Raw genomic sequence first — 21,656 nt, forward strand, 5'->3', positions numbered from 1 at the left:
ACATGTACGTTAATTCATACTATCGAAATAATCGTCAACTATTAAGTGCACTCAGTCTCGTGCAGTACTATCAGTATATAGTAAACATTAAAGTAAAAACAGCAAGGTTTTTCCATCCGCCAATGAGAGCGCCGTATATATTTGAATATTGAACATGATTGACACGTCTGTCGACCAATGAGAACGCTGATATCAGTTTGCAAACGTTACGGTGCCATAGCGACAAGAGAATGACGCTTTGTATTCGCAACAATAGTGAATGGCAGTGGTTTAAGTCCGTCGCGCGAAGGGAGTTCCGAAATAAACGAAGAAAGTGCAGAAACGAAGAAAGTGCAGGTAAGCGACGATGTATACATTTGTTGTTAATAAATACGTGGACTTTAAGTGACAGAAGTCCGTCTGCAAGGTATGTTTGTTTACGTAACGTATACTGTGAATGAAAAGTGTTTGTCGTGACACGAGACCTCACAGAGCAAACGGATAGTTTTGTATCTGTTTTCTTTTCTTAAAAAAAGATTCACGTTTATAATTAAAAAATTTTTTTTTTAAGAAATGGGGTAAAAAAACAGTTTAATTTATCCTTATTTCACAATTTGAGCTACCTTTTTGAAGTTTTTTTTTCTCCATTTAGTTCTGCGTTGTGGATTTTTAAAAATACAAGATACGATTCGTATAGATATTTATAAAATACTATGTTTTAAAAATGTTTGTATAATAACATAATATATATAAATATATATAAACATATATATATGTTTGTGTGTGTGTGTGTGTGTGTTCAAAGCCTTTTCATCAGTGTGATGCATTTGTCTTTATGTAAAAATGAACTCAAATGATACAAAGAATAAAATATGGATTAGGTTGAAAAATTGTTTCCCTCCAGGTGAAACAATTTATCAAAACAAATATAGGTATGTTTGTGTGTGTGTGTGTGTGTGTGTGTGTGTGTGGTCAAGGTTTAGATCTGTATTATCATCTCACGTATTAAAACAGAGCTGCTTTTCAGTTTATCTCTGTGAAACTGCTTCGACACGATCTCTATTGCATTAAATGTTATAGAAATAAAGTTCACTTGACTTGACATATATTTGCCTTTGTAATATCTATTTAAATGCCATAGTATAACCTTATTCTCTTTACTCCCCTCAGGTTTGATCCTTAGCAGTGCAGCAAGATGATTGTTCATGGTTGGAACTGTATCTGAACGAAACTTCTATACCAGTACAAAATACTATAATTGAGAGTTCCAGCACCAAAATGAGAGTTCTGAAGTCAGCTGAGTCGACTATGAGTTATTCGGACCGCGCCCCCAGCCAGGCGATGCGCAGGGTGGAGATGGAGCGTGGTAGAGCTGGCTACGGGTTCACCATTGCTGGGCAAACACCTTGTGTCCTGCAGGGAATAATAAAAGGGAGTCCAGCGTACAGTGTTGGACTGCGGCCTGGGGACCTCATCTTGCGTGTGAACGATACAGATGTGTCTGAGGCGTCGCATGAAGTTGTGGTGAAGCTGATTGGTGCGTCATCACGATCACTGTGTTTGCTGGTCACATCAGGTGACAGGTCACCCATTGCCTCCTGCTCCAGTGACGAGGAGCTGGGTTGTCAGAGTAAGAGTAAAATGCTGTGGCTCAATCCAGGAAAAAAGGATCCTTTCCCCAACAGTATGGACATAAGGGAGCCGATGCTTCAGTTGGTTGGAAGTTTTGATACTGTCTTTGAGATCTCTGATCAGGGCACCATGACAGCCCATCAAGAGAAGCAGAAAAAACAAAGACCTTTGTCTGAACCAGATATGTCTTATTGGTTACAACAGCGTGGGTCAAATAGTCTTTCACAGGATGAGACGTCTCGAGTCGTAAGTGAGGATTCTGTGTTTTCAGACCTTCAGAGTCAGAATGACTTTGCATCTGACCCCAGCATCCTGAACATTGCAATGATTGTGGGATACATCAACTCCATGGAACTGGAGCTTGTAACATCACAATCTGAGGAGAAGGCATTGCAAGCCATCCGTGAATGCATTAGTCAGATTGGCATTGAGCAGAAGACCCATTCGCTGGTCATCATGAGGGTCAAATGCAACAGCGTTCAGCTTTGTGATGACCGTGATGTCGTTCTTGCATCTTACCCAGCAGAGAACCTGGCGCTCTGTGTCATTTGCACGGAGGACAGCAGGTTCTTTGGCCTTGTCTCGGTTGATACCACCAAAACTATTCATGCTGGGATGCAGACAAGCACCCTGAAGACATTGTGTCATGTGTTTTTCGTAGATCCGGAGCTTTATGAACACAAGGAGCACCAAAGCATCATAGGGCATTTTGGGATTCCCTGCACTCCGGATCCAGACACCCAAGGCTGTTTGGAGTTTCCTCAAACTCCACACTCGATTTCTCACTTTGTGTCTGTCCTCTATTCTGACATGGGGGACTACGTTGAAAAACTGAGACTGAAACTTGACAGCGAGAATCCTGAAGAAGAACCACAAAGCGCACGTAACAATGGCAGTGGCAGTGACAGCGGGATCGGAAATGCTTCGCCGGAGGATAAAGACAGTCTCAGTGGCCAGTGGAGCTTCACGCCTCCAAACATTTCCAACCCACCACCATATTACTCACAGCACAGAAACAGCGCATTTCTCAAACCGGAGTGCAGGTGCCTTCTGTCCGAACCGCTAGCAGGAGCTGCTCAAGTAGGTCTCTCAGCCAAAGCAGACAGTTCAGCTTTTACTCCTCTTTCTCTTAGTATGCAATCTAACTTGCCACCTAAACCGAGAACCAGTCAGCGCAGACCTTCCACTGGCTTAAAGGCTCGCTGGCAGAAGCCTCGTCCCAACAGCATTGAATGCTTGGTGGAAAGGGACAGCGATGGGCCCACAAGTAAAAGTAGCATCCTTCCTCCAGCTATGGAACAAATCCCGACTCTCCGATACAAACCACTAGAAGATTTCAGACATCCTCAGAAAATGAACTTCACTCCACAGCTTGAGCTGAACTCCAGGTTCTTCAGTAGTGCAGCCAAGCATAAGGATGGGGAAAATAAGGTCAGAATAAAACTAATTTCTGATGACTTGGTATCTGAATTTGTTGTAATACTACACTATAAATCCTTGGTCTACATTCAACAATGCAGTTGCTAAGGAATTTTTTGATGGTTAGCAAAATAATGTAATTAACCTTATGTATGAGTAATAATAATTCACCATATAATATTACTTTGGGGGGTTTACAGCTTGTCCACTATTGTTTTATGAATCAAATGAGACAATCTTTGCTTTGTCTTTGCTGTCTGCCCTGCAGTCAGTCTTATGGAAGGTTTATTGCCAGTTTGCCACTATGCTAAGTTAAAGGGCTTAATACAATGAGCCAAGGAACAGATGGCACTGCAAGTAACAGGCACAGCAGATGGAGCTATTGGGTTGATTAGTGCAGTTCAATATGATTAAGCTGGATGGATCAGCTTTAGCTTTATTAACAATGTCGAGAGTCACCTAGCAACAATTTGTCAGCCATGTAAGGGAACAGAAGAATATTATTATTTCCTTCCTTTCACTGATAATTTATCGCTAGGCATCTGTCTCCCTCTGACATGTCTCGCCCTTCAGATTTAATTTGGAAGCCTAAATCAATTATGTATTGAAAAGTTTTTTTTTTTTTTTAGATGCAAACCGTATCTAAAATGTATAAATCAAAGTAAACATTTAATTTAATAATGTACATTTAACATTTTAACCAATTGTAATGTAATTGGTGTTGCAGTTTATATATCAAAGATTGTGTTAATTTAATTTGATCAAAGTACATTTAAAAAATCTGATTTTTGAAGAAAAAAAAGCCATTTTGCATTTTCAATGCAGTTAGCCCAATTTCCCGTTTACAATCAATGAGATAATGTATTGAAAATATGAATGATTAATTAATATTGTAGTCAGTTGTAAATTGTTTTGTTATATGTTCCTTTTGTTTGGAAAAATTCCTGTCGAACTACAAATTAGTTTTAAATTAGGAGTAACAGAACTGATAAAAGAGCATGGTAGCCAATTGTAAATATATAGTAATTCTTTTTTTTTAATTCTACAATTATACAGTGTGACCTGGAATTAAATTAGTTTTTTTATTTATATAGAAATGCCACCTTATGTTAGACACACCGAAACTGTAAACGTAATGTTTGTCTTCTTAGGGGTCTTTATTTTGGGCACTCACAAGGGGACGTACCTCTATACGAAGGCCATCAGTTCCTGCTCAACGACTCAGTCTGGCTCATTCACTAAATGACCTTGAGGTAAGATATACCCGTTTCTGTTTTGCCTTCAACATCATACACATTATACTATTAAATCATAGTTTTTGTAAGTTTTGGATTTGCTGCAGTGCTCATGACTCATATGACGGATGAAAACAGAGATACAGGTGTGTTTAATTGTTTAGGAGGGTCAGTCAGATTGTATTATGCTCTAATCCAATTCAAACTCCTGCTTCTTTCACTTGAGAAACTCAGTTCTTTTCTCGCTCTAAAAACACAGAGTGGCCTTTGTGGTGTTGCATTATTCTCAAGCACAATCATGTTCTTCTATTTTCAGTGGACATGGATAACCATGAAACTGTTAGAAACACGTGGTACTCTGCATGATAATGATGGTACCATTAGTATCCTCTCCCAAATGTAAAGAAGACTTTATGTGGCTGAACAGTCACAACTTAAACCATCAGCAGTTTTTCTGTGTTCATTGAAAACAATAGTTCAACCGCAAACATAAATTATTTATTCCTCCTTGTGGCTTTTCAACCCATATGTTGCTACCTTTTCAAAAACACAAAAAAGAATTTTCACTGCTCCTTTTTATATTTGTTGCTCCTAAAAGGTTGAAAACCATTAAAGCAGATTCATGAAGTCATGTGGTAGCTTTGTGTGACAAACAAATTTAACTTTAATTAACTTTAAGTTCCTATTCACTGAAAATCTTCCAGTCAGTTATTATATTGTATTGTATATTATGTTTTTCAGCAGCTATTCGAAATCAATTTAATTTGTAACATTATAGTAACATTATAATGTCTTTACTGTCACTTTTAATCAGTTGAATGCATCCCTTGCAGAATAAAAGCATTAATTTCTTTTTAAAAATCGTATATAGCCCAAATCTTTGGGTATATTCCACTAGTCAGTGTATCTGTGGTGCTTTTTTTGTTGTTGAAAAAAAGGCAACATACCATTGAGCAAATTATGGCCATTTTTGCTGTTGGAATGACTGTTACTTCAAATCTTGGTTTTGTTGCATTCTTCAAACAAAACTGTTGCTAGGTTGAGAACTTTGTACACAACAGGCTAAGATTGATGCATACATTTCAAACCTTTAAATATTGTTTTGTGCACACTAATGGAGTCATGTGGATTTTAACCAGCACATTTCTTGAGGTTTGAAGCTGGAAAAGGTTTGTCACCTCTCCAAGTGTGGAATCTGAGAGGAGTAGGATTTCCTTTTGGCTTTTCCTGGAACTTGAGGCAGCCTTTTTCACGGACCTAATGCCCCTCTGGTGGTCAGGCAGACTGGAAAGTGTGGTTATGAGAACATCAGTCATGCTGGTGCTCACCAGGAGAACAAGAGTAAGAGGGAGGGGATGAGAAATGGAGAGACTTGTTTGGTTGGAAAATGCCTAGTCTAAGCATGTTTTTTGTTGCCAGATAACATCTTAATGAAAGGCCATACAGCTCATTTCTGTAATGTACTCAGAATTCTTTTGCTAACCTAAAGGAGCTGCAACAAACTCAACATCATTATATTTACTAACCAGGCTTTTACATAGTAGAAATATCATGTATATAATCCTGAAAGTGACCATATAATGGTTTTTCACTTGTTGAATATAATCTTAGTCACTGATAGATTGTAAATTTGCTCTAGCAATCTCTTCTGTACACTAATAGAGTACAGATTCATTGGCTGATGCAATTCTCATATCTGTTCTGATATCAGCAGAGAAGGAAGTACACCACAGAACACCACGGACGTTTTCTAATGAGCAGTAATAGTTTTATGGAGTAAATGCGAAGCATCCTTAATGACGGCTGAGAGTTTGGGCAGCGTCCACCCCTCAGACAGCACCTCTCTTAGCACCAGACCGAGCCAGGCGTCTTGATTAAGCTTTAGAGGGTTTTGGCAGCTCTTGTCTTGATGTTGCTTCCAACACACTACTGCACAGAAGATTGCTGTTGCCACTACTGATTGATAAAGTGTGTTGTAGAGTCCTGCACACAAAGAGTTTGTGTTTCTGGCCCAGTATGTGGAGCTCTACCAGTATTCAGCAGCAGAGGAAGCATGTATTCTATTGAGGATACTGGACAAGGAAATGGACCAGTTTGGACTTTATCATCTAAACTATGATCAAATACTAATGAACATAATTGTATGCTGTTGCCGTTGATCGTTTTATAGCACGCGGTAGATTTATTTCCCAAGCAATTGGGATTTACAGCTGATTTATAACAGCTGTTGGTTTGTATCATATCAATGATGAAGAAATTTTTATTTTTGGAAAATCCATCCGGTATTGTTCCAAAAACTGTCAACAAAAAAACAGATAAATAACTTGTAGCCCATACTGTGAGTAACAGATATGAAAACTGTAGTTCAGTGTTACAAAACAAAACCCTCATAAAGTTGGACATGATCACCTTTTCTAGAGTTGTTATCATGTGAGACCTTCAAGGACTGAAGGATTGGTTACCCTGCTGATATCATGCAACTACACCCCCAGAAAAAGAATTTTTATTTTACTAGATTGAAATGAGCCAATGCAACGCTATTTAATTTAATTATATTGTTTTCACTGTATAATAAAGGTTTTCCTTTTTCTAATTGCAATATTTTTTTTTTGCATTTAGCAGGGAACGTCCAATTCTAGTTCCTAGCATGCAAGCTAAATATTGACATTAGGTGTTATTTTATGTGTTTTTGAGAAAGACAAGAAAAAGGAAGGCTGGTTTGTGTTCTTTTATGTGAGGATGGTGCTCTCACTTTTGAATTTGTAAAAATCATAGCTTCATCCGAATGGTATGAAACTGGTGACTTTTATGGCATTTTGGATTGTGAACACAAATACAAAATTAGGGCATGATTCGAGAAGGCTAAGTGGTCGTAAAAAAATAGTCACACCTGTGGTCTTTGGTCAAAAATGACAGACCACTGGAAATGAATGGGAAATCAACAAAAACACAAATATTCTGATAATTTGTGTGTGTACAATCTACAAATGTGCAACAATGCACAAAAAATTTACACAGCAATGACTTAGAGAAACTCTAAACATCAAGAGTGCAAAACCAACCCATCCACTCACACACACTTATATACACATACTAGAACTGGTGTGACTGTAACACAGCAAATATGTAAAATAAAAGCAATAATTAAACTAAAATGCAGTAAATAAAGTAGACCGCAAAGAAGGGGCTACACTTTAAAACATCAAGAGTGCAAAACAGACATATACACTCACACACATGCACACACACACACACACACACACACATACACAATTATAAACACTCAAATTAATTGGTATGGCTTAGGGATGTCATTTTGGTTATTTTCCCCAACCGACAACCGACGCTTGTTAACCGATTATTAACCGTTAACCAACAAGATTATTTTAAATTAGAATTTTATTAAATTAGAAAGGATAAGTGTCTGTGACCCGTTTAAAATGCTAACAATACTAACAAATACTAACTTTTTAAACCGTTTAACTGATTGTATAATTCGGCCACATTTTTCATAACGGTCTGTCAACCGGTAACTGACTAAACTGAACATCCCTGCTATGACTATACCCATATAGCCAAAACGAGTCCGAAAACTGAATCAGATCAGACCCACAAGAAATAAGATCTGATAAAAGATTCACTTTCATTTTTGTAAAAAAATTTATAAAATTTGAATGTTTTTTGTAACAAAATGCTTTCTCTGTGTTCAGGTTTGACTGTAGTAATAATAATTCAGTAAGAAAGTCAACATGACTCAAATCATCAACTTATTGAATCTGAGATACAATGACTCTGTCCAAAACTAAGTAACATTTTTGAGTTCTTTTTCAAATCAACATGACATCACAGCTTTTTTCAGTAGGTCTGAGGGAGTGAGGGTTTTCTTTCTAGCGGAGTCAGTGGGAGGAGAATATGTCTAAAGTGCAGAGTGAAATGAGATGGGAGGAGGGAACCTCAGACAGGCTGAAATCAGTGACAGAGCTGGAACTCAAAAGAGACACATTCACTCCAACTGCATCCTGTGAACTCAGAGCATTCGGCTGAATGGACATGTTTATTTACACTGGGTGTCTACAGGAGCACTGAGGACTAATAATACTTACTAATGGAGCCAACTTTAACTCTTCACTCAGCTGTAAGTTTCCTTCTGTAGTGTCTGCTGCATCTGTTTTGGATGAAACTCATTCATATAGTGAGAATGTGAAGTTTTTAGAAATTGATTGTCCAAAGTTTTTCTGTGCTTTGACAGAAACATGTGGTCTAGCTTTGGAATCTATTGTTCGGTTTGGAGTGACTCCCTAAAATATTTAGTGGAATCTTTATACTCACTAAACTAAGTAAACCATACTTGAATCAGAGGACATCAGAGTTCTAAACTGGACCCTTTCTTCTTGTTCCTCTGGTTTGGTCTTCAACAAAGAAACTGCTTTGTTGAATTTAGCCTTAAGCGATCTGTCAACACTTCTCTAAGTATATTCACTTTCACACACCTTGCTGTCATTGCAAAACACATAGTGTAATGCCTATGTACAGATACCATTCCATTATTTGCTGTTCTTTCTTTGCTTTTTATGTATACGTAGATGGTGACAGTTATCTTTGAAGTCACCATTATGACTTAACATACAAATATCTACTCCCAGATGAGGCAAAACATGTCCAGTCCTTTGACGCAAGTCTGTACTTGGTGCTCATTCTTCTTGGATGATTTTCCTTGCCAGTATTTGTCCTTATTCCATGTGGTTTGACAGTTGCATTTCAGATTCTTTAAGCAGAGGCCACCTGTTCTGCTAAAGGGCGATGTTTTCTTTCTCTAGATGCATGGCCTCCCCGTGCTCCCAGGTCTGGTAACCCAAAACCACAAGCCATGTGAATATTCCTCTGTTCAACAGAAATGCTTCCTTTGACCTGATTTTACTTTAATGGATCATTCACACAGAGGATGCTAACTATAACTATAAAGTTTTAATAATTGCTGTGATTCTATGAGAATTGGTAAGTCTACACATATAATATCATATAATGATAATATCAAAGGGAAAAAAATATAATTGGACTCACTTTAAAGGTATAGTTTGTAGGAATTTTGATGTTTATCTATTTACCCCCAGGGCATCCAAGATGTGGGTTACCTTGTTTCTTCAATAGAACACAAAACAAGATTTTTAACTCAAACCGTTAAAGTCTATCACTGTAAGTCTATAATGTAAGTGGATGGGAATCAAGGCTAAAATATACAATAAAACTTAAGAAAAACATACACAAACAAAACCAAATTTAACCCTGTGGCTCGTGACGGTATACTGATGTCTAAAGACACAAAACGATCGGTCTGTTCAAGAAACTGAAGAGTATTTATATATATTTTTACATCTGATTCTCGCAATGTCCAAAGTCTGTTAGAACTTTCCTGAGCGCATCATCCTATGCACGTTCTCAGCAGCAGGCGCATGATATGTCATCGTCTTCTTCTTGCTTTATGGCAGATTGCAGACTTATAAGTCCATTACCACTATCTATATCTCAAGTGGACCAATAGGGCCTTTGGCAGAGCAGGAACCTTTTCATAGTACCAGAACTAATTGTGGAACTACCCACTTTTGGGTATTTTCGCACCTCAGGAACTAGGTGCGATTTTAGTACCATACTGCCTTTTTTGAGAACCAAATTAGCTTCTACTCCAGATTAGGGTCTAACCAGCACAACTGATACTACACGTGAAGTAAGTAGACACTGATTGGCCAGACGCATTCAAAAATGCCCTCACACACCATGATTTAGACCTCAGTGTAACATAATGTAGTTGTTGTGTCAACCTTTCCATTCTTTAAATATCTTTACGTTTATGTCGATATTCCAAGTCCATTATTGTGAATCCCGCGAGACACAACAAAAACACAGCTCCGATCACAGCATCCTCCATCCTCCTGTTGTTAACGGTATTCTTCTTTGTTAACGTTGTTGAACGCCATGCACAAGTGACATTGCTGTCAACCGGCTTGTGTCACATCCTAGTATACAAGGTCGGTGCAAATGCAACCCTTTAAATGGTACTGGCAAATAGTTTGTGAAAAATCGTCCACTTTAGTACTGTAAATTTTAGTTCTGGAACTAAAGCGGTGCGAAAGGAAACTCCTAATTGAGAGAAGACGTAGAAGACGCCTCATGCATCTGCTGCTGAGAACAAGTTCTAACAGTTCGGACATTGCTGTATCAGAGATAAAAAAAAAAAAACTATAAAAACTGTTCAGTTTTTTGCACAGACCAATAATTTTGTGTCTTTACAACATCAAAACGTTTGAGTTAAAAATCTTGGTTTGTGTAATACTGAAGAAACAAAGTCACCTACATCTCGGATGCCCTGGGGGTAAGCAGATAAACATCACAGTTTCATTTTGGGGTGAACGTGTTTTTTCCAGATGATAAGTAATAAAACCATTGACAGCCAAACAGATTCCAACCTGTTTAAAGAGCTTGAGAAAGGTGACAAAACTGCAGTGTGTGCTTATTTTGATTATATCCACTTTTGTGAATGCTAATATCATTACAATATTGTTAATTGTTGTGAGTGGTCTTTAATACTTTTTAATAGTTATGCCAAGCTAGCATCTTCAAACGTTTGAAGAGTGATGTGAACTATATCAATGGTTCTCTCTCTCTTAGCTATCTCCAAAGATAACACCCTTCTCACCCTCAACCTGTATTCACTGCTGCCTCACCACAACCCTTTCCTTTAACCAAGAGCTGGTGCATCGGACGATAACAGCATGTCTACACTGGGCACGTCTGTTGTTGCATTGTGTCCGGTGCAGACAGGGTGTAACACAATAAATAATCACGTGAAAGTTTTCGAGGAGTGTCTGCCTCAAATGGACATACATCACTGTTGCTCATTAGTGATGGTACAAACTAATTGTTTCAAGACATTGACTTATTCACATGAAAGAATGCAAGCTAATGTAAAATGTTTGATGTGGGTTATACTCAGACTTTGTTTGTTTTTATTTGTTGAAGGACGCAGCCAGGGGGCTAATTTTCTCTCTTTATCTCAGCTTAGTTTTTCCTGTTTGAGCAACTTAGCAGTCATTTTCAGCTGCTTGTTACCCTTCATTATTAACCTTTTTCAAATCAGCACTTTATGCTTCAACTACCTTCAACAACTGCTGACATGGATCATGACCCGCCATTATTTACATTTATGCACTTGGCAGATTTCATGCAAAAATTAAATGTGTGAATCACATTTGTCACTTAAAGGGATAGTTCACCCAAAAATACAAATTCTGTCATCATTTACTTACCCTCATGTTGTTCCAAACCTGTATGAGTTGCTTTCTTATGTTGAACATAAAGGAGGTTTGAAGAAGGTACTATGGAAGTCAATGGCAACCACCAACTGTTTGATTACCAGCAATCTCCAAAATATCTTCTATGTTCAACATAAGAAAACAACTCATAAAGGTTTGGAATGACATGAGGGTGAGTAAATGATAGCAGAATTTTTCTTTTTTGTCTTTTAGATTGAAGTAAATGTAATAATCTGTCTGTATTATATTCATAATTAAATAAAATATATTTTTGATGGCAGAATTCCTCAATATGGAACCACTTAAAGGCACAATATGTAAGATTTTTGTAATACAATAATCAAAAACTGCTTGTACAGTGTGGTATATTTTGATGCAGTTGTGTATTTGTTATCCCAAAAGTTCCAAGGATTTGTAAATTCAGAGAAATTCCAGTTTTAAATAATAGCCTATCAGTGACGTAATATCCCTGCTTGTAGAAACTATGGCAACACACGGGCAAAAAATGCTGCTGTACAGTTAAACTAAATTCATTTTGGCTGTTGCGAAAAAAATAAAAATGAAACTAAAAGTGTTGGCCATAGCATTAAATTTAGATCTGCTCAAAGTTGCGCCATGATTTTTTACAGTGTTGTGCATTATAACCAATATATTATGACCAATCACATGCGAGGGTGTTGAGCTTATGAATGCAATGACCAATCAGAGGTGTTCAGATGAGTTTTTTGATCACTGCACGCACTGACTGACTGAATACAGCTCTCATAGAAATTCTCTCATCATAAACAACAAAGTGCAGATGTACGTATGATGCACTGATCTATATACGACCAGTGGTATGATGTAAGACATTCATTAATAAAACGGTAGCACTTTATTTTACAGTCCTGTTCCTCATGTACATACTATGTACTTATTATAGTAATTGCAATAACTATGTAATAACTAGGTACTAACCCTGAACCTACCCCTAAACTTAACCCTACCCCATGTAGTTACCTTGTGTTACCAGAACTTTCTTAGATAAATACACTGTAAGTTCACTATAAGTATATGTTAGTACACGTACTGTAAAATAAAGTGCAACCCATAAAACTGTATAGACAGCTTTACTGATTATAAGGGGAGTTTTTGAGAGTGCTTAAACTTGCGCTGTCATAATGTTCTTTCACAATTTAAATGTTCTTTCCTCACATTCTCTGTATAATCTATTCGTTGTTTCAATAAGTGTGTAAGGTACAGGTAATAAAAAATGTATTAATTACCTCATCTGTGAACATCCTGCTTCATAGCCTCATCAAGCTTCACCTTTGTTATTGTTTTAATAATACAAACTCTTACGTATTGTGCCTTTAAAATTCTGTCTAGGTAGGGAGCTTACTAAAGTTTACACTAGTGTGTGTTTTGTTTTAAAATGAAACTGATCCTCAGCTACACTGGCGTTTTCACTGCGTTTCAGAAACATTCTCCATCCATACTACGCAACCAAAAACGCATTTCACATGGCAATTGATTCTAATTTAGCTATTTTGTAGCTAGATTTTGTGACTTCCATACCCCTTTTGAGACTTTTTTTCAAAAGTTTAGTTCCAATTTCTCAGTTTAACTTCTTGGACAAACCTAAGACATCTAAGTTCTCATCTTGCTCACTGATCTTTATATAGATCCGTGAATTTCCCATTATGATGGCATCTAGTGACATTTAGCTACCAGTTTTAGCTACTTTCAATTGAAAGCAGTGGGCAACACTGCTGGTTGCTAGTCACTGGCAGCTACAGCAATGAGCATGATGTTATTGTTGACATGGTCGTCAAGGATACACAGAGCAAATGTGGGCAGCCATGAGGGTTGAAAATGCTGGAGAAGTGTAAGCATCAGGCGTAACCGTAGCAAATGTTATGTGTTTTAAAAAAGAAAGTTCCCTAGTGTAAATATAGCCTATAACTAACATGGAGACCGATCTTAAAACAATAATGTAAATCAAGACTTTATTCAGTCCCTTCGCATTTAAAAATGGTTCTTTGAAAATGGAGAACCTCCATGCATACCATGAACTATTTCCTTGATTCCCAAGCCTGACTCAGTCATTTAACAGGTCGTCTCCTTCCAGTACTCCACCATAGCTTTGAAAGCGGTTGGCGGGTATACACTTGGTCACAGGGAACTATTTTTGTCAGGAATGAGATCTTCCCGCTTATAATTATGAGTGTAAGGTTTCAGTTTGAAAGACCACTGGTTCGGTACAAAGGGAGGGAAGAAAGAGAGAACGCTTGAAAGTGTATTTGGGTGGGGTCATGGGTTAAGCTTAGATGATGATGGATGCTTTTCGTCCAGGACTTACCGTTACACAAAGGAGTGGAGAGATGTTTATCCCGTGCAAATCACAGATGCAAATGTGGAATTGTGTAAACGCACACAGATATGTCTCTTATGGGCATTTGTATTCAAGCTTTTACACTACAAATTTGCTTATGATCATTAATTGGAATTGCCTCATGAAAAATAACTCTGTCAAAACTGAAAAAAAAAAATCTACAATATTTTTACAACTTTTTAACCATCATTAGTGTAGTTGGTCATGGTTAATATTTTCCTGCTATTGGTCTACACTTTAAAGTTTAGATATTACAGCAAAATAACTTAATGTGCATACCACATATGCAGACTGCAAGTTAACCTGATACACAGGTTTCACTTTCACTGATTCACTCTGGATGTGGACACAGAAACATCAATGGAAACTAGAAGGATGACTGTAACTATAGATCGCAGGTTAGATACTGTACTGTATTGTAGTGTAGTGTATTGTAGGATGTTCTGTCCAGAGGCCAAACATTCCGACACTGTCCTCCGGTTGTGACCTCTTATAAATGAATGGGGTATCATTTACACCTGGAGACGAGCCAGTCATTGTTCCTCATAAGATCCAGGTCAGTGTGAGTTTTGCATTTTGTCCTGATGATTACAAGTACGGTCTTGCACAGGCAGTGTATTCAAAGAGAGCGGTTAAAATATCGCTGTGGTTCGTTTTATGGTTGGGAAGAGAATACGTGGCCTTGGTAAACGATATTTTGTGGTTTCCATTTTGCATCTGGTTTTGTTTTTCGTCCTTGACTGTAATCATGTGGTTTCATTGAGATGTTACTGCTTTATATTAGGTGAATAGCAAACCATGTGATGTTTTTTCTTTAGTTTAAATGTTCTGGGCTTAGAAAGGGATGAAAATTGGCAGCTAGTATAATGAACACTTGATGTAGACACATTTTGCTCGAGCAAACCATCTTATCAGGCTTTCCTTTCCTCAGTCGAGCACAAAGGAAGTTTCCTCCGAGGTCTCTGATGTTATTTTCAGGCAGTTTGTTGTCTGCCAGGGATAAGAGGAAGAGATTTGATTTACCCCCTTTAAAGAATACTCTGGAATCATATTTGCTTTGCTGGGCTACAGCTTCAGCTAAACTTTAAAATATATTTTTTTAGCTCATGTACAGTAGGAGTGTGTTCATTCAGTCAGTTTATAAAGTCAGATCAAGCTGCTCACCCAGCAGAATGACACTTCCTTAATCTGGAGCTGTTCACTGAGAATAAGCGGAAACTAATATTGTAAATCTACAGCCCTCTTTATCTCTCTCTCATGCATACACACCCAACCCAGATACACACATTCATGCACTCACAGTCTATTCTCACTCAGAAACATACACACCAGCCCAGCCTATATAGAGCTGGCAAACTCGATTTTTTCCTACCACAGAATCCCCAAAATGCAGTTGAGAACTGGTTTGAAACCAAAATGAAGAAGACAAACAGCATATAATATAATCACCCTTCCCTGGTAGCTTTAGTCTGGGAAAGGCCCACCCATCATGCCCAGTGCTAAAACATCTAAATTTATCTCCAGACACTTCTTCAAATAATCATTCACTCGGTTAACAGGACTGCAGATGAAAATGCTTTTCGATAGTGATTACATCAACGATAATGAAAACGATCTGCTATATTTAGTTCATCATATTTAAATTTAACATTCACTTTAATGCTTAATTAATAAAAATATATTAATTGATAAATAGTCTTTTTTTTTATAATTCATGTTATGTTTTTTTTTTATTACTTTTCAGTTATTTTCTTAAAAATAAGCAAATGGTACAGTGGGCTGAAATGAATTAATATCACATGACAAAATATTATCTGAATTTATGGGACATTCTTTGTCTAAAGGACGGAAATTAATTCCCTCACTAAACTAAAAAAAAAAAAAAAAAAACTAGAAATAAATACAGGGAGCAGTTTGATTATGAAGCTGATTGGTTGGAAGAGGTTGAGGAAGTATCACAGGTTAGTTAGGATGACTACAGCAGAAAACATTCAGTTAGTCTCTAACATATTGTCGTATGTTGGGGGCCGACTGAACCTGTACCGACAAGACTGTTTGTCGCTATCTGATCCTGGGTGGAGATTTTCAGGTATTCACATATACACACACAATCACCCACACATGCATTTGCAGTAATGAACCCGAAATCACAGACGAAGAGAAGAAGCCTCCTGAATATGAGTTTCATTAGGAGACTTTCCTTCAGGAAAAAGCGTCCCCCAAGAGTGGTGAGTTTGTGCTACAATCTTTTTCTCAGGTTACAATCGTGCTTTCATTCTTTTTTTGTTGTTTTTTTGTCAAGTACAAATGATCGGGCTTGATTGGATCAGCTGCTTTACTCGTTAGCTGTTTTATTTCATTCTTGCACTCCCACACCGAGCAGCTGCGGCAGGGAGTCTCTGGCTCAGCTGGACTTGAGACACAGTTGTCTCACAGTCTGATGTTTCCACAGTTGTGTGTCTGGACGTCTGTCCTCACTTACTTTAGTTTCAATTTAGCTAATTAAAATGAGCTACAATGGCACAGTTGTCGAACATTTAGTCACAACTTAATTGCATTTCATTTACTTAACTTACATTTGTACATTTGTATTAATATTTTCCTGTGGACATAACTGGATACACAGATCACAGAACAAAATCTGTGCATGTAGTACATTTAATTTGATACTTTACTGAATTAAAGTATGATTATATATATATATTTTTGACATTTAAATTGTAAAATGTATTAAATATATATATATTTCTATTAATATTTTATTATATTTTTATGTTAGAGTGGTTTTATTAGCGAAGCAAATATAATATAATCCTTAGATCTGTTAAAACATTATTATAATTTTTTTAAAAGAGCAAATATGCAAGTTGTTTTTCAATTTAAGTCTCTTGAACATTTTAAGTTTGTTCTCGCCTGTAGTTGTGGCTCCTTTTAAATAGTCTTTGTCTATGTGTATTACAGTAACTTCAGTTTAAACATGTTATGACAAGCCAAGATATTTTGTTTAGACCAACTGCTTGCCTTTTGTAATGGTGTTTTTAGCTGTAGCTTAGAGATAGTGTGCTCTGGCGATGGGTTTTGTCTTTCTTTATCAACAAATGTCACCAGAAGAAGCTAGAATGTGTTTGTTTGAATTCACAGAACATCCCGAATGAGAAGAAAGACTGTATTCGACAGCCTAGAGGTAGTGTAAACTGTCTGGGGTAAAGACAATGAAACCGCTGCATGTAAATCCACATCAAAATGAAAGGAGTATAAACCAGTTTTATTTCATGGAGGTTAAAAGGGCAAGTCGTCACCTCAAGTATTCCAGAAGGTGGAAATATAAACAGAGCGAGTCTCTGCAGCTTTTGCCACACATGTAGTTGTGGCTCAGGTTATTTGCGTAACGTCAGTGGAGGTGTGAAGATTCAAGAGAACAAGGGTAGATGGCAAAGTTGTGCAAAGGCTTCAGAAGAAAGTCCTTTGTGATTGTAAGGAATTTGCAGCAGTATGCACTCCAATAGTCTTTATTGTATTTACAACTATGAACTATCATTTTTAAAGTGCAGGTCTGTTATCCAAACACAAGTTTGAACCAAAGAAAGCAAATGAGCCTCGTTATGGTCTGATGATCTGCGGTGAGATTTCCCCTTTCCTATTCTAGTGAACAGGCTCAAACATGTTTTCTTCTAAACACAGAAATTACCTCATCATTTCCTCTTGGAATCCATAAATACAGTTCCTTGGTTTTGCTTCTCATAAGTTTCAAAGCATCTGATTTGTTCACAGAAACATCCCTCAGTCATGCGGCGGGTCACAACAACCAGATGTCTGTAAGCCACAGCTGAACCCTGCCACGCAGTACGCCTACCAGATTTTGCTGAAACCCCGTCTAATAACACGTTTGCTCATGGGAGCGTGTGATATATATATATATAGAGAGAGAGAGAGAGAGAGAGAGCGCCCCTGCCTTAGACGCGTGTCATTGGTGGCCTCACAGTCTGTGGTCTGAGATGAATTGTTGCCATAGTGTTTCTGACCAAATACACCAGGGTGGTAGCACAAACCGAACGGTATTCAGGCTCCACCGTTTCTTAGCTTCTCATTTTCTTCCGTTCTCAATCTATCCTCCTTCTCTTTCCCATTACTAGCTTTCATCCCTCACTTCAATTCGACGCATAGAAGAGGCCTCTTCTGTTCTTATGAAGAGTGAGGTTTACATCAGAACAAAGTCTTTATCTAGGGGTCTCGGATTGAGGTTGTAATAGTAATGGCTAAGACTCATGAATTATATTAGTATACCCTCGTTTGAGTTGTTCAGCTTAAGCCGGCCTGTGCAACTCACCATTTTAAGACACTTTTGCGCTTTGAAGTGGCCTGGAGGCTTGTGGTTTTTCAATGCCCCCCCTCTTGAGTCTGTACACAGTGTTAAGAGCATTCTTGGACTGGGATGTGATGGAAAAAGACACATTGCAAATGAGGCTTTAGCAGTGTTTTCATATGTTTATGTTTATAGAATGCTTCAGTATTTGTATATTGTTAGCTGTTGTCACTAAGGAAAGCTTCACTTCATTATTGCTCTTGCTATATAGGGTAAGGATTTTAAATGCACCTCAAACTATTCAATTTGTTGTGTAGCTAACTTGTCTTGCACTGTTTATGCTGCAGAGATGAATGAGTGCTCAAATCATGCATGCTGGTAGTGCGGAGAGCTGTGCTATTACTTTTCTAAATGTGGGATTTCTGGTGATGGCTGACAGATAATAAAACTGAAAAAATATATTGAACAAGGAAAATAATCTGATATCATCATTTCAAATATCAGTTAGAACATCATCATGGACTCATAGGAACTCCATAGCAATATTATACTATTATATCTACTGAAAATGTATTTTATTTGGTTCATATTTTTCACAAATGTAAAGTAATGGTTGCAAGCACTTCATGTTCTTGTTTGACCTTGATAACATTTTTAATAATTTGAGGATTCTTTTCTGTCTTAGATCATCACTGAAGTGTCAGTGTTTAGCACTTTCTATATCACTGGTCAAACCCTTTTGTAAGATAACAGAAAGATGTCCTTCACATGAACCACAATGAATCAAGTCATATGTGTCCACTTTTGGCTGTTCTCCATTCTCAATATCCTTGTCTTTTATTAGAATATAAATAGCTCTCCGTTAGTCATGTTGATAGTGTCAGAAGAGCTCTGATTTGAGAATGGTGACACACTGAGACTGGAATTTGCCATTTCTGAATGCTGATGAGCTGCTATTTTAACTCCTTACCAGATATAATATATGACATGTATGAATACTCCTTACTTTTGTGATTTCAGCTCAGCTAAATGATGACATAGTTACAAACAATGAAAACCATTTATTTATTTATTTACTCATTCATTCATTTTCTATGTTCCATGAATAATTTTGACTCATCTCTGGCAAAACGTGTTTACAATACTGAACACAAAGTGGAAGTCATGGGGCAAGGCATTGCTCCAGAATAAATGTCCCTATTCCCAAAATGTAGAAACGATGCTTAAACAATATGCATGTGAGTAGTGCGATTACTAGTCTGACATTGCGAAAACAACTGAAGGAAATATCTATTTGCTAAATGAACTAAGCCAACTAACATTATACATACTCTTTTGGTTATTTTGGTTTCTGTGCCCAGTATTTTTAAAATAATTGTAAATGCAATGAAAAAACAGGTATTGGCCACTCGGCTTTGGCAAGTACCAGAAACAAAAGTATCGATATCAGCCTGTTCTGGAAAAAATTATGGTTGCACTTTATTTTACAGTACTTGTACTAACATGTACTTATAGTGTATTTACAGTGTATTCATCTAAGAAAGTTCTGGTAACACAAGATAACTATATGGGGTAGGGTTAGGTTTAGGGGTAGGTTCAGGGTTAGTACCTAGTTATTACACAGTTATTGTAATTAGTATAATAAGTACATAGTATGTACATTTGGAACAGGACTGTAAAATAAAGTGCTACCAAAATTATATTGGTGCATGCCTACTTGTTATTTATGCCAAATATTATATCAGTTTTTATATATATATATATATAACGTGTGCATGAATAATCTCATCGGCCTAGAAAAGTTATCCGTAAATGTATTAACTTTTGTAAACGTTATTGCTCATTTCTGATTTTAAACACTGTGTAATGTCATGCCCCTTAGACGTCCATTGTAACTGCATTACTGTTGAACCTGGAACATTCCTGAAATGCACTGAGTGCATCAGTGTCTAGAAGGAAAGATTTGTTTGGATGGCTGTAAGTTTGGCATTGGTTTAGTGGTGAATACAATGAAAAGTGCCTGCGGCTGAAATTAAAACTCTCTATGAAACAAATCCGTCTGGTTCAATGGCACCAGACAGAATAGTGCATGTTCATGCATGATATCACTCAGTAAACATTGTCCAGAGGTGCTATGAGTCATGAATCTAATTCTATCATTTTATTATGTGCCAACAAAGAACTTCTACCTCCCACCTTCAAAAATCTAATTCGTGTTCACCTCAGAAAAGTCTCTGTTCCTTTGTGTGTCCATCTGCTGTCTCAGTAACTGCCCTCATTCTGTTACACTTCCTCCCACTGAACAAACACGGTGTGTGTTTGTACATGTGCTTTGCTCCCAGCCTACACACACACATATACACACCTCTGTTGGTCTCTGGGATGCTGATGTTAACAAATAGGCTGTAAGATAAGTTATTATATGGTTCTACCATATTGGTCAACTTCCACCTGAGACTTGCATATTGATTTGCATTCTTCTTTTCAATCAAGTTTCCCTCCATACTCAGAGATGCAGGAGTGTTTTATGACATGAAAAGCTCTTTGTTAAAGTTATGGTCTTTGCGAGTGTCTGGGTAGACTTGGGTCAGGTCATTTGATGTGTGTGTGTTTTTGTGGGCAGTAACCAGAGCAGAGGTGCAAACAGCTGCGTGTTATTACACACAGCTACATCAACGACCATATGTAGAAACCCTCCCCTCTCGACAAACACACATCACACACATTCAGTTAAGATGAGAGAGACTGCAGAGATGTCTGCAGGCACTTTCTCCAGCTCTGTAACTTTACCTCTCTCCTCTTTTTCTCCTCCTTTACCCCACCGAAGTCAGGATGGCAATTGTTCATTCATGTCTTTTTTTCTTTTCTTTCAGTCGGCTGCATCAGATAGAGGTGAGTACTCTGTTTCAACCCTTTCTAACAAGCAAAACCAATGAGTTCAGGAAGTTGTTTAATGAGTTCTGAAGTTAGCTTTAAGTAGAGGCTGCTATTATAAAAAAATTAATTAAAAAAAAAAAAAAAAAATATATATATATATATATATATATATATATATATATATATATATGTTGTTCTGTTCTGTTGTTCTGATGTTTGTTGTGTGAGCCATTACATTTTATTTGTGTAGTCTTAAAGTGTTACATTTGTCTATGAAGAGATAGAAGAAAAATGTTACGAGAAGTACAAGATCATAATTTAAGCAAGTGCACTTCATTTGTACACTGAGAATAAAGAAAACACTTTGGAAGTGAAATCTGTAGTCAATGACTTTTAGATACACCTTTTTACAAAAGTTTTGGGTCAGTAAGATGTTTTTAAAAAGTAATAATTAATATTTTTATTTTAGAAAGGATATGTTAAATAAATCAAAAGTGACAGTAAAGACAGTCATTTTACAAAAGATCTCT

The 21,656-nt window shown here is 37.2% G+C and overlaps 1 protein-coding gene across 3 annotated transcripts in view; it reads left to right on the forward strand.

Moving 5' to 3' along the window:
• Positions 1-245: 245 nt before the first annotated feature.
• rgs12a (regulator of G protein signaling 12a) overlaps positions 246-21,656 on the forward strand; it is a 34,571-nt gene continuing 13,160 nt past the window's right edge. For all 3 annotated transcript variants that reach the window (XM_052562329.1, XM_052562330.1, XM_052562331.1), the window contains exons 1-4: positions 246-336; positions 1,150-3,042; positions 4,182-4,283; positions 21,123-21,141. In XM_052562329.1, the coding sequence (XP_052418289.1) occupies positions 1,258-3,042; positions 4,182-4,283; positions 21,123-21,141 (1,906 nt within the window). In that variant the 5' untranslated portion in view covers positions 246-336; positions 1,150-1,257. The remainder of the gene's footprint in view (positions 337-1,149; positions 3,043-4,181; positions 4,284-21,122; positions 21,142-21,656) is intronic.

The sequence above is a fragment of the Carassius gibelio genome, chromosome B7 (assembly GCF_023724105.1).
Source record: "Carassius gibelio isolate Cgi1373 ecotype wild population from Czech Republic chromosome B7, carGib1.2-hapl.c, whole genome shotgun sequence".
Lineage (NCBI taxonomy): Eukaryota > Metazoa > Chordata > Actinopteri > Cypriniformes > Cyprinidae > Carassius > Carassius gibelio.